This window comes from Buceros rhinoceros, unplaced genomic scaffold (genome assembly GCF_000710305.1).
Source record: "Buceros rhinoceros silvestris isolate BGI_N320 unplaced genomic scaffold, ASM71030v1 scaffold17778, whole genome shotgun sequence".
Taxonomy (NCBI): domain Eukaryota; kingdom Metazoa; phylum Chordata; class Aves; order Bucerotiformes; family Bucerotidae; genus Buceros; species Buceros rhinoceros.
This window is the reverse complement of record NW_010426541.1, coordinates 1-13676: the sequence shown is the minus strand read 5'-3', so window position 1 is coordinate 13676 and position 13676 is coordinate 1. Positions and strand designations below refer to the sequence as shown.

The 13676-nt window shown below is 42.1% G+C and overlaps 1 protein-coding gene across 1 annotated transcript; it reads right to left on the bottom strand.

Annotated features, from left to right (window-relative positions):
• Positions 1 to 4858: 4858 nt before the first annotated feature.
• Positions 4859 to 11418, bottom strand: COPS8 (COP9 signalosome subunit 8). Its single transcript, XM_010141562.1, has 7 exons — positions 11352 to 11418; positions 10420 to 10468; positions 9000 to 9132; positions 7952 to 8059; positions 7423 to 7485; positions 6285 to 6326; positions 4859 to 5266 (listed from the first exon to the last, which is right to left on the bottom strand). Coding segments are annotated over exons 1-7 (477 nt in total). The 5' UTR covers positions 11354 to 11418; the 3' UTR covers positions 4859 to 5186.
• Positions 11419 to 13676: the final 2258 nt, after the last annotated feature.

Below are 13676 nucleotides of genomic sequence, written 5' to 3'. Positions count from 1 at the left end.
ATTTAATAAGCAACTCTAAAACCAGGTATCTAGGAATGCACATTAACCTGCTTGTGCTGAGCAATGAGAAGTGGAAGACCTGCAAACTTTCCAGCTTAATTGGTATGACCCAAGAATGTAAAATATATGTAAGTTTGCTTCCCATCACAAATCAGCAACTCATTTGCCTTTCACTTGTCATGGCCCTTTGAGAGTCAGTTGCAAAACAGTATTTTTGACTGGACAGTCAAAAGTTTGGGGGTTTGTTTGCTTTTGGGGTTGGTTTTAGTAAGTGTCCACAGCTAGCCAGATGAAACTACAAAACCTTGGTGCACTGCAGGTGGCCAATAACTTGAGCCGTTTCCCACCGCACCAGCTTCAAAACATAAACCCACAAGACCCACCGTCAGCATTCAGTAGTATTTCTCAGATTTGGGACAGCTGCAGTCTGAGTACAGTAGGCTGTTACCTCAATATTGAGGTACTGGGAGGCATCATAGTAGAAGTTACTTTGTTTCCACTGCATCTGACAGACAAATAACCGATTACAACAAATAAAGCTAGGCTTTGATTTTAGCTCTCAATTAGCCTGCAGGAAGCTTGCCAACCATTTACTACAGTACCAAAAGCTTGCAGGAGATCACATATTAGAAGATGAGCATTTCAGAAAGTAAATGGGAACATATTTGTGACATCAGCTGGGATCTGCAGAAGAAAGCTTCGCTGTGGGCTCGCAAGGCATCTTACCAGCCTCAGTCGTCTCAAAACTAAGCCTATTCAGAGCAAAATCTTCTCAGCCCTTTCTTTACTGTTACTTTAGTCATCCCAAGCCCAATCAAGACTAGCAGGGTAGGAGACAGGCAGAACAACCCACCCACCCAAGATCTTTTTTCAGATTTCCCCATCTTACACAGGGTTTTATGGCATGTACACCAGGTGGATGGAATACAGATTTAACGACAACTCTATCAGCATTCTCCTTGTCTAGGCAGAACTCATCTGACTAATCTGAATCAATCTGCAGCATTAATTTTGGAAGCCCTGCAAGATATTTACAGCGAGAGGGAAAAAGCTAACGAGATGTACAAAGCATAGTGGTTTCTCTTGTGCCTGCTACTATCACAGTCAGTCACCTGAATAAATTCAGAGGAGTAATTTAGCATCAGGCTGAGCTGATGCCCTTTTCACCCTTAAAAGGATGTTCTAAAGTGCTCAGAAACTGGACTGCAGAAAAAAACTCCTTTGGGCTTCAGAACGAATCCAGGTTACTAAAACAAGGAAAAGCATAATCTAATCTAAGCATGGTATCTGCAGCAGGACTGATCAAAACATTATCACAGCAACATCAGTACCATTCTCCTGAAACGCCCAGTGAGATTTTTCTACATGTGCATTCTACTTGTTTCCTTAACTAAGTTAGTGACAGCTCCAATCAGATCTGGGAAAAATCTGCTGCACTGTTATTGAAGCCTATGGAAGGCTTCCATGCAGCTCTTGGCGGGAGACAATCCACTGTTCTGCCTCCATACTCAGTTTCTCCTTTAATCACCTTTGAGCTAAAACAGAGTCCACAGAGACACTGCAGGAACAGAAGCACCACTGACCTGTATAGGAGAGGCTAATGAAATGCAAAGAAACAATGTTTAGTTACATGTGGGATGCAGATGATAATGGAAAACACTAAACTGAAATGGAATTTCTTTTTAAGTCCCTCATGAAGCTCTGCTCCCAAGTGAATTCTTAATGGTTTAACCCAAAGATCCTCCCACTCCAGTGCTGTTCCAGCACTGTGGACGGAAAAGCTTTTGTAAGAACGCCAAAAGCCACACCAGTTGCTTCAATTAAAAAAAGCAAGCACAACCACAAAAATAGTTCCTCTCTTGAGTTGAAAGCACCAGATTAAAGCAGCCCAGGTAAGCATTCAAACACTGGAAGATCTCACTTTAGGAATTAATTTACACAGCCTGTTTACCAAGCCAGGGCTCTGGAGAGGGAAGCACAAAGCTATGCTAGGCTTGCCAGAGCACTGCAAATGTAAAGTGAAATCCTTTACCACAGATCACATCTAGTAATGTTTCCACTCAGCAGAATTTATTATTGACCTCTGAGACTGCAACATCTTAGCACAAGACAGGCGCAAGCCAAAAGAGAAACACTTTTCTACAAATACATCTGATTTCGGCTTTTGTAATGTGTCAGAGTTGTTTACACTGTTCGGTAGTATCAAAATGCACTCAACTAAAGACCATAAACATGAGTTAGAAGAAACCTTACGTGCTGCAGACCTATCATAACCCCAAACTTCCTGATCCAGTATTTTTTTTTTTTAAACAGAAGCACATTGTTTCATGGTACTTTGGGACAGCCCTCACTCCCACTTTGAGGATCCATGGCATGGTGCCGTTCAGGAACCAAATCAAGCGTGACAACGCAGCACACAACCTCCACAAAGAGCTACAATAAAATTGCCACTGGATGCAAGTTTCCTATTTAGAGATACTATGAACCAGTTGATAGCCTGCTGCAGGGTAAAATCATTCACTGATTTTAAGAACATGTTGGAGATGTAAAAATTTAACTTTATGAGCTCAATCCATGCCAAACAAGTCCATTAAAGCTCTCATAACAGTTATCAACCACATCCCTCAAAGCTATTTGTATTAAGCTCTATCACTGGCAGTAGGTTAAGACTCATTCCAGCATTACTTCAAATTAACATCAGGAATTCACTTGACCCATTGCCCTTTCCCAAACATGAAGCACAACATTCCAGGTGGCTGTAATGCCCCTGCTCCTCCAACATTTAACACCTCTAGCTCCTTCACCAAGTCTTCATCCCAGCCTGCTCCTCACCTGCCCATTTAAGGTTAGCAAAGCAACAATGCCAAGATCAGCAAGTCTGACTATGAAGACCAGAAGTGTCTTACAATACTGACATTTCACATACTGTTTTGCTCCCTGTTAGTTATCCATGCATGCACTGCACTAGCTGGAGGGGAGAACCCTGAATAAGAACATGCGCAGCAATGTGGTCATCACTGCTGCTGAAGAATCAAGTCAGCATCATTATTACACTGAGAACACGGCAGTGCTCAAGAAATGTTAGGACAGAGCCAATCTTAGAAAGGATCAGGAAGAAATAGAAAATATTCTTCTGTTACAAGACACACCATGCCCATCACATGACTAGTCAGGGTGGCAACAAGCAGCCCATCTGAAAAATGGTATTTGTGAACCAGAAGCCATCATAAAGAGCAATGAGGATGAAAGATCCTAAACAGCTTGGATTCCAAAGAAGTACAAAGTACTCAAGATGAGTTATGAATTAATGCCACACCCAAAGCTAAAAGCCAGCTTAAATTCTGCAGCAGACCAAAATTAAGAACTTAGAGCTGGACAGAAAAGAATCAAACTTACTGCATTGGACATAGATTTAATACTAAATATGAGATAGACACAGATCACCAGTGTCCACATTGTCCTCTCCTATGACCATCTATTAAGCCTAAGTGGTTAATAATCCTTTAATCACATCTAATTTCACTGCTGCAAGCAGGGCTGTCCTCGAGTACTACAAACAACTGCAGAGTTGCACACCACATACACTGAAGGGGGAATTCTCACTTCACTCTCCAAGTACTGTATACCTTAGAATATTTTTATGACAACATCTGAAGGGTACCAGAGGGTTAATACAAAACCATGCAATGGCTGCACACAAAGCTGTTCCAAATGCCTGTCTAGGCATCTCATATTGCAGCAATCTTTAACCAGCCCTATCCAAATTACACCAGTAAGAATTCATTTAAAAACTAGCCAAACCAGAACAACTGTATTCTAAGGAACACAAACAAAAAAATCAAGTACACAAGGTCAGTGTAAACATGTTCTTTAATATCGCTGAAGATAAATTTAGAAATCCAAGTCTTAGGTGGGTTTCAAATAAATAGTCATTTTGATTATGTGTTTACATACAAAGGGAGCTCTCAAAGCAGCAGTGCACAGTTTATAATGCCTCCCTGCTAACACATCTCCAACAAGAGAATGTACAGTAGGTAGTGCACACTGGGAAAAACAATCACAACACAAGGCACACTTGCCATCTCCAATGAAACCACTGAATATGGTGTTGAAAAGGGGGGAGGCAGGCACTGCCCTCTAGAGCAACACTATTTTTCCATAGCCTTTTAACCAGCACAATACAAATAAGAAGCCTGGGAATACAAGTCATCTTTCTGCTTCTAAAATCCACTCTCAACTCAAAGATTAACACAGCAGTGCTCTGATACAGAAAATGCACTTTTCAAACTGGCATTGCAGCATAGCGCATCATCCCCACCCCAACCAGTCTCTACTCAGACACCTAGTCTGATTTTTAAATTCTTCTCCAATCACTGCAGAGATAATCCAGAAAGCTTAAAGACAGGGGAGAGTCCATGCTTCTTGACCCAGTGTACTGAAAAGGACCAAGGGATGACAAGCCTCCGGAAGGTGCATGGTTACCCAGCAAAGTATATGGTGTCCTACATGACTCAAAACCTTCCAAAAGCAGAAATTCTTCCTCAGAGTGAAGATTTGCCTTTCTTAAATGACTCCAATAATTCTGCTGTGAAAAATATGCCTGATGTGAACTTTCTCACATCAAAACAAGGTTTACCAATCTAGAAAGACCCACAAGACCAATTATAAATACACCACAGATCTGCTTGCAAAAGAGTTACTGTAAATTGTTCAAACTGTTTCAAAATATCTTCTCTCTACAGATACGGGCAGGGCAGTCTTCCACTTTTTGTACTTTAGCTCAACACACAATTGATCCGTGATAAGCACTGCAGTATTCACCATAGAAGCATGTAATCTACTAACAAACTCCTCACAGTTAACCTGCTTCATTACTTTTTTCCCCTCCTCCATCCCTAATATACCTGAAAAATGTTCTGCTTCTCTCCGCTATGAGTCAAAAAAATAACTTACTATGTAATACTGCTGTGTACCTACTAAATAAATATCACAGGAGTAAAAGGATTGTTTCGATGGCTAGCTTGGCTTTGGCAAAACACGGATTGGGCTACACACGCTGTATATGTCACACATTTGAGTAGGGGATGCTGCAACATTTAACAGATAGGAAATAACATAAATCTTAGATTTCTAGAACTGTCAGTACACAGGATTCCCAAGTTGTTCTGCATACAGGAGCAGGATAATTAATTTTCAAGGAAAGCCACATAATCAGTCAATCTGGCCAACTGCTGTTCGTTTGGAATTGGTGGAACTGGAGCAGGTTCTACAAAGACAAAACAAACGCATTATTAATGAGATGAAAAAGCAAATCCATCTGTAAAACCATCCAGCACAACAGCAAGGAAACAACTAAACGCATGAGACTGGTAAAGACTTACGATACATCATAACTGTATCTCCTACCTACACAGCTTTAGCTGACATTACTTTTCCGATATCTGCAGCACTAAGTAGCCCAAGAGTTACAAACAGCAAAGGTAGCTGTAACCAGTTTGGAGTCAGCAGTCTCCAGAATTTTTTTTTTTGCATAAACCAGAGTCTGAACAAAGACTAACGGTAGTTCCACTTGACAAAAAAGGCACCTAGAGCTCTTCAGTTGCTCCTTTCCTTACAAACTGCCATCCTGAAGATAAATAAACCTACCAGGATATCTGACTGACAAAACACAGCAAAGCACTGCAAGGGTGGCAGGAGAAAGCAGAGCACATGGGGATCCTTACATAAATGGCAGCTCTTGGATTAAAACTTAAATTTTACACATTTTTGGCAACTTAGACACAGCAAGCCATCAGTTCAGATCTGTCGCTACCTCAAGACAGTGTGTTAAGAATCAGCATAACATAACATATTACACCTCAATCCGTAGCTGAGCTCTGAGGAAAACCAGGAGATTGCTTTCTTCTGCACAGAAGGCTTCAGAAGCCCCACATCACACAAAAGCAAGGAAACCACCTCAGAGTTGCTTTGTGAAGCAATGGCCTTTAAGTCAGAGGTTTTTAGCCAAAATAATTTTGTTCTACAGGGGCTGTCTACCCCTGCCTTGGAATCTGCTCCCTACTCCACCTATGAAAGTGGGAATCTCGGGTGCTCCTTAAAATGGGAGAGAAAGAAGAAAGGGAGAAACATGGCAGGAGCCTGATGTGGGTAATGGTTTGAGGGAAGACGATGACGTTCACTTCCTTAGGACCCAATTCCCATTTTCTGATGCTGGCAAAGTTGTGTTTATATAAATCAGGCAAGTTTAGATCTACACAAGCACATTATATATAAACAGAAAGTACCTGATGAAGGAATAAATCTGTTAAAGGAAGCTTCCAGCACACCTGAAAAAAACCACATAGTTTTTACCGACCAATTTTAAACAGTTCTACACAGCAAACTAAAACTGGCTGAAGAGGTAATTAAAGTTAAACCTGATCATTTTTCACATTTCAAAAGCAGAATACCCCAGCCTTTGCTGGTTAGTCATGCAGCTTCAGAATAGAGCACAACCTCCTGCCTCCTCCTCTTGCCTCAGTAGTAGTTCTTGCACTGCCTTTTGGAACCAGACCACGTGTAACAAGCTCCCAGTACTTGTAAGCACTTCATATTCTGCAACCAGTTCATAAAAAACCTGATCACTCAGGGCTCTGGTTGGTTATGTGCACCAAGAGATAAGATTTCCACACCTTGCCTGGCACACGTTTATTACAATGTTCTGGGACATGAACAGCTCAAAATTCTGCCCATACAAGCAGGCTATTTTTTTAGTCTAATAGATGTTGCTCTTTTAGATACTCTGTGATTTAGCTCCTTCTTCCAGAGCTGTGTTATGTGGGGTAAGAGCAGTCATTTCATCCTGCCTTCATTGCCGAGCATTTATTTTTGCCTCAGCCAGCCATAGATACAGCTTTAGCAAAAAACTAGCCAAGTATTTCTGCAGGCAGATATTGTTACCAACACTGTGACAGTGAAGCAGAATAAGTTTGAAAAAGCACAGGAAATTATACCAATAACTGAAGCTCCTCAGAACAAAGATCCACTAGATCTCTGCCCGCAGAAGTTTGACTTCTCTCGAAAAAGTTTTCAGGTTCAAAATGGTATATTTTCTACTCATCTTTATTAGATTAAGACATGTCATTTGAGGTCATCCAACTTATGTTCCACTGATTCAGAGCCAGCTGCAGAGGAGGAGCAGGAGAAATTATGGCATATCCTGTCTGCTTTTGTTTAGAAGGTTTAAGGATGTACTTTAATACAAACTACTTGTAACCCCAAACCAAACCCACTACTTTGTACTTAGTACATTTTTATAAACACGAAATGCTTATAAGCAGCATAAGCCTCCAAGTTTATTCTGCAAAATTTTAATTAAAAACTAACACCTCATTACTAGAAAATGCTAAACTCAGTTTCTGATGAAGTAACAGCTCCACCTACCTGGCTTTTTAGGCATTACCATACGAGTTGAAAAGTCTGCTTGCCAGCCCTGTTCTAGTACACCTGAAAAGGCATTTTTACATTTGTAAGATCAAATATCAGAGACGATTGCTAGAAATGCAAAAGAAAGATGCATGTTAGGACCAGTAGAAAAATACCTCGGTTCACTGCCTGTATGCCCATAACTCCAAGACATATTCCTTCTAAAAATGCTCGTATTTGGACATGTAGTTCAACAAATAAAATAGCACATGGAACTAGTTTAATCCACTACCTTTGCTCTTCCCTTGCCACTGAATTGCTTTAACATTTCCACATACCAAGGGGAGGAAAACCAATGGTAACTGGTGACAAGTAATAAAAAAAAATTAATTCTCCAGAACCAGGACATTTTTCTCTGTTCACTGCCTCATCCCTTCTCCTTATAAGAGTTGCTGAATTTGTATACAGGTTTCTATTAACCATCACTTACAGCTTTCAGAGCTCAATTATCTGTAGAAAATCTATTCAGTGAATAAATGCAAAGTACCTTTCACAGCTTCTTCTACAGGAAGCCCAACAAAGGCTGCAAAATCATCTGCAACTATTGATGTATATGCCTGAGAAACCAGTCCAAAGGCTCGTCTCCTAGTTGCATCTAGGAAGAGATAAGCACTGTAAGAGGACTAATCTCCATAATTAGGAAATCTGAGAATTTTTTCCAATTCTGACACATTCAGAAAACCACTATCACCCTTAAAGTCAGCACTTCAGATGCTCCCCATCCCACAACTCACTGAAATACCACAGTCAGCAGCCAGAGACAACTGCTTGCTCTACACCAGGGCAAAGCTCCTCAGAAACCACATTTAACTTCTAAAGGCAGTTTGCATCATCTTGGGTGCTACCACTTATACGTAAACCAATTTAGGAAACTACTGCTGATGGCATTCTCCATGTGCAAGAAGCTTGTGTGTCAAATAGATCAGAATCAGAAAAAAACCCCCACAATTGGTTAAGCTATTCATGCCTTTTTCCACCACAGCTGCTTTGATACCAAGGCATCTAAGAATCAGTTGTTGCTAAAGCTGCAGAGAATTTGGTATTGTGAAGCACCTCGGAAGGTTTTTTAGCAGCCTGTAGTGCCCTCTAGTAGCAAGACTTTGCATGTTACTGTTATGCAGTCTATAAAACATTTGTCCAAAGCCACATTTAAATGAAAAACCCTTTTCCTAAGTGTCACAAGGTTCTGAAATGCCAAGTCAAGTTTCCTAGACTACTGGTTAAAGGTCTGATAAAACTGGATAATTAATGGTCTATTTTGCTATTACAAATATGTATACGAAATTCCAGTGGGAAAGAATACACAATCACATGTATAATCCCAATAAAAACAACTTAGTTTCCACAAGCTCTTTTGATGAGCTTTTTATCTACACCTGATCCTTTAAGTAAAACCTATTTGGCAACAACCATCCTGGCCAATTCTGCCTTTTCATAATTAGCCATTTGCCTACTCATCTAATTGTGTTTGAACACACAAAACCACATTAAGGCAACATACAATTCCATGCTATCTACAGAAGTTCAGTTTGTACCTCTAAGGGCTTCCATGATTGGTTGAATAGTCTCAGACCACTGATGCGCACTGATTGTTGTATAGATTCCTGGGAAATCTCTCTGCCAGATTCTTTGTCCTACTGACCAAACTGCACCGAGTTCAGCATTTGCCTGTTGTGACAAAAAACCCAGCAGTTAGTCCAGAACAGTGTATTCTCTATAGCAACCGTTCTGTGCATACCCATTTCTACCCCTTTCCCTCTCCCGCTGCAAGAGTGTATCACAACATCCATAAGGACGAGCACACCAGCACTGGGAAATCTTGCTCTAGCAGCTGTCACAGCTCCCTGATCCAGCCTCTGCCAAAACATCATCACCCACATCAGCTCGCAGGTCAGTTACTCCAGGCTGACACACCAGCTAGAACGATCATGGAGGATGATCTGCACCCAGGCTACTGACTGGAGTTGCAAAAGGACAGGCACAGCTTATTTGCTGATGAGAGCAATGCTCACCTCTTCATCAGAGGCTTTATGAACACAGAAGCTGCATGCACAGTGAAGGCCATTTTCAGCTTGAAAGTCTCACCACTTTGGTGACAGATCACGCTGAACATGGTGCCACACTCACTACAGCTGCTCTCCTACTACTAGTTTTAAAGGCTACTTCTACTGTGTTATATGTTGTCATGTGGTCAACTAGCCTCCAGAACACCCTGTCAGAACAACAACCATCCATCAAACTGGGTAATAAAGTAATAATTTTATTTGTAATGAGAACTGGTTGATTTCTGAAGTTAAGACTCATAATAATGATCACTTGGTTCAATTAGCAGGAGATTCAATACATAGGAAAACACTGCACTTTGAGGTGTGTCCTGCCCAAAATAATTCATTCCATGAGTTTCCTCCCAACAAGAATGATGCTTCACATGAGATGCAAGTTACACCGAAACAGCCAGATTAATCAAAGAACATTGTGGTGCAACAAATATAGCAGTTCTTAGAGAAATGGCAAGTAAAATTTGATCCCGATAATTGACTTCAACTGATGTAACTACTTTTATCTTGAAAGAGAAAGAAAATTATTTCAGAATCACCTGTCAGGTCCCACTCTGACCATCGAGATTTCAGTACACAACTACAGAACACTTGTTTTCTGGTATCGTGTATGATCTCGAACTAAAAACAACAATCAAGTCTGGAAACATTCTTGGTATTCCATTTAGCTCAAAATGCATCTTGGATCCAAATGCAGTACAAAACAAGTGCCTTCAGTAAGTTAATCTGAAGATGCATCTTATCTGAAATTACTTCTGCTGAGCAAGCAGTTCACAGGACAGACGTGAGCCCAAGGCTACTCACATAGAATCCTTGGGCAGGGGATGGACGGACATCACTATTGGCAAGCTTATGTGGAACTGGTTTAGTATCAAATGCCATTTGATGAAGTACTTACAGATTTGATAGCAGGAGGGATTCTTTTCCACAGATACCGTGCATTATTCCTAAAAAAAAGTTTAAAATTCAGTAACCAACTGTTTGCTACAGGCAGACACCAAAAGGTTTGTTCAGATGCTATATTTAACAGTCTTGGTGCTTTAAAATACTCCTTCTATGCCTACTGAGGTAGAAGAACAAAGTTACTCTCAAGCAGGCAACACGACTGCCACAATACAACAAATAGTTCATTAACTGCCTCATTTAACACCGGCTTAGGAAAGCTGCCTCACTTCTCTGCCCTGGGAAGCATTTCACAGAAGTGAATTCTGCAGTTTTATTTTCGGAATAGTTGCATCTTTGATGAACACATGTAGAAACAGCAACTTTTCATAAGGTCAGCGGTTATTTAGATCAGCGGTCTTCAAACTTTGATCATGTGCTTCTAGCAGAAACATTTTTGACCATGAAGTCCCTGTACAGGCGTATGTATTTATAACTTATATAGGTGTACCACTGTGCTAATATATTTGGTACACTCTAAAGCATACAAATACAGAAGTTAAGGATGAAATAAACACCACTTAAGGATATTTTTATTTTACTTAACTAATAGCACAAAACCTGCTTGCTTCATACGCCCACACCCCCCAAAGACTTAGACTGTATTGGGCCTGTTCTTCCCACCCCAGCTTTGTCACATACGTTCTGGAGGTTTGGCCAGACTGAAATCTTTAGGTTTTAATCTGTAGAGCACAGAAGCTGAATGAAAATAGATCCAGATTCTCTGAGAGATCTAAAGTGCAAAACGGGGAAAAACACTTGCTGTTTTTCATTAAAGCACAAGTCCAAAACTCCAGGAGTCCTCTGAACCAAGGCTGTCTGCAGTATCAGCCTTCAGAGAATTCGGTGCCAAATTCAGTATCTGAAGTTAACAGACAAGCCACTTACATGTCATTATGCAACAGGTATAAAGCTAGAAGTTGGCCATAAACAAGGGGTGTTGCGATTCCTCCAGGGGCCTAAAAAACATGAGCAAATTATTTGGTTACATATTTTAAGAATGGTATCTTTGAGAATAGCAGGAAGCCCAAGTTTTATGAAAACTGAACACTGCAAGACAGTTAATTCTTTTTTCTTCCCCCCACATCACCCAGTAGAGCTGGACAAATTCTCAGAGTTGTTGTATCAATGCATTTGTACCTTATGAAGCCACCTTGCACGTGCCAGAAGTTTAACTTAGAAAATTTGCTTTGTTTTGCTGCCTGAACAACACAAGGTTACATCTTTCACATCTAATGTTTAACCATCCCACTAACAGTGGGTTTGTAGGCACAGACAATCTCATTTAGCTTGAGCTGAACTTCAGTTCAATTCAGGGCACTGCAGCCAGTGGTGCCCTCAGCCATTCTTACACTGTGCCCAGGGCTCAGCCTCTACATAAAAACACAACAGTTTCTGCAACTACTCCTTGTCGGTTCAAAGCCAAGCTGGTTCATACCACCTGTCTGAATTGTTCAAGTCCACCTTTGTGTGTCTCTACTAACAGAAAATTCATTAGTTTTTCTGCCAGACTAGTGGAACGGAACAGAAAGCTAAATACCACCAAAACAGCCAGAGTTACAATCTAGCCCCTTACTGGAGGGAGCCCTGTGGCTGCACCTGTCCTGCAAAAAAATCTGAAACACTAAAGCTGGCAGCAGACATGACCAGGCCCTCAAGAATCTTGATGCGGATGCAGCAAAGAGCTTGCCAGCTTTATCAAAGCCTTGAGGAACAGTTTCCCAGGGGCACATTTGTTGCCGTTTACTGTAGGAGACTGCTGACAGACACAGTAGAAAACTTGAAGAGCACAGTCTAAGCTCAGGGGCTTTGTAACAGCTCCTGGGGACCACCGAGGTCCAGCACCACACACTCTACAGCAAATGAGGATGTTTTGTGTTAAACTCTCTCTGATGGCTGCAGAGGCCATGCACAAAGCCTACCGGGCCCCATCCCCAACACTCAGAACTCAGCCTCACACAACTCTCCCAGCACTCCACAACAGCCAAAGCCAGCACAAGTTCAGGTTCAGAGGGGTGACCCAGCAGGAAGGGGCAGCCACACTTGACTCTCCCACGTGGCACAAGAACACTCCTGTGCTTCTCGCATGCCCATCACCTGGAGCAGCAGGCAGCTCATTTTCAGCAATCACCTCCCTCCAGCTCCATAACACCCTTCTGCAGAACTCAGGCCATACCAAGACGCTGCAGCACATCAAGAGGCACCTGGGCTCAGCACAGAAAGACTGCACAGACATCGACAGAAGCTTGATGATGCACACCCGTAAGAACCCCTTCAAGGGCTGTATTTTTCACTGCCAAGTTGTGTGGTTTGTTAGCACCACAGTTCTGCTGTGGCAAGTAATCACACACAGGATCATCTCCCTCCCATCAACTGCCAGGAGAGCAAGAGCTGAAAAACCAGGATCACTGAAGAGTGCATGAAAGAGGAAAAGTCAGAATTTTCCCTCTTTCAAATAGCTACAGTGGGATGCATAAGCTTCACAGTTAGAAAAGCACAGGAGACTCTGCAAGCTCTACAGTCACCAGCCAGAAAGGGCTTTTAGCATTAACTCGATACCTCTTGGTTCTACCAAAGGCTGCAGCTTGGTAAAACAACAGTGCACAGAGTCAGACCTGAAAACTCATCAAGCAACAGAATTTACCACAGCACAGAGAAAGCTTTCAGAGTTTATTCCCATAATAAGCACACCACAGGAGTAATTCAGTGCCTGCTTCCACCACTGGCACCTTCTCAACCACAGGGGACACATGGAAACATGCAACCTTCTCTCTCTCACACACCCCCCTCCAAACAGACCCTATATGTTTGTACTAAAACGCACCCATTCATCTGCAGTTTGCAAGTTTCTGGCACAGTTTTTGGCAGGTTTTTCCACAAACGCAAGTTTAATGCCCAGGGAGGTGGTGGAGTCCCCATCCCTGGGGGGCACTCATTTAAGAGACGTGATGGACACGGTTTAGGGACCCCGGCAGTGCAGCGTGAGCAGTTGGACTCAATGCTCTTAAAGGTGTCTCCCCACCAGGTGATTCTACGATTAAGCACCGAACTCCCACGGAAACACGGCGGCAAAACCACACACACCCTTCCTTGTCAGACCCTCAACACAGCACTTTCAGGCAGAAGCCCGCACTTACCTACACCGGCGTGACTGTCGCCCCTAACCCGCACCGTCAGCGATGCTTGTGCCCACAACCGCATCGGTGCGGGGAG

Bases quoted from the DNA above. Each gene is read 5' to 3' on its own strand.
- COPS8 (XM_010141562.1), bottom strand. The intron at 8,060-8,999 runs GTACAAACTGAA...ATCTCTTCCTAG, and splicing joins AATCATGGAAGCCCTTAGAG to ATGCAACTAGGAGACGAGCC. The intron at 7,486-7,951 runs GTACTTTGCATT...ATGCCTTTTCAG, and splicing joins TGTAGAAGAAGCTGTGAAAG to GTGTACTAGAACAGGGCTGG.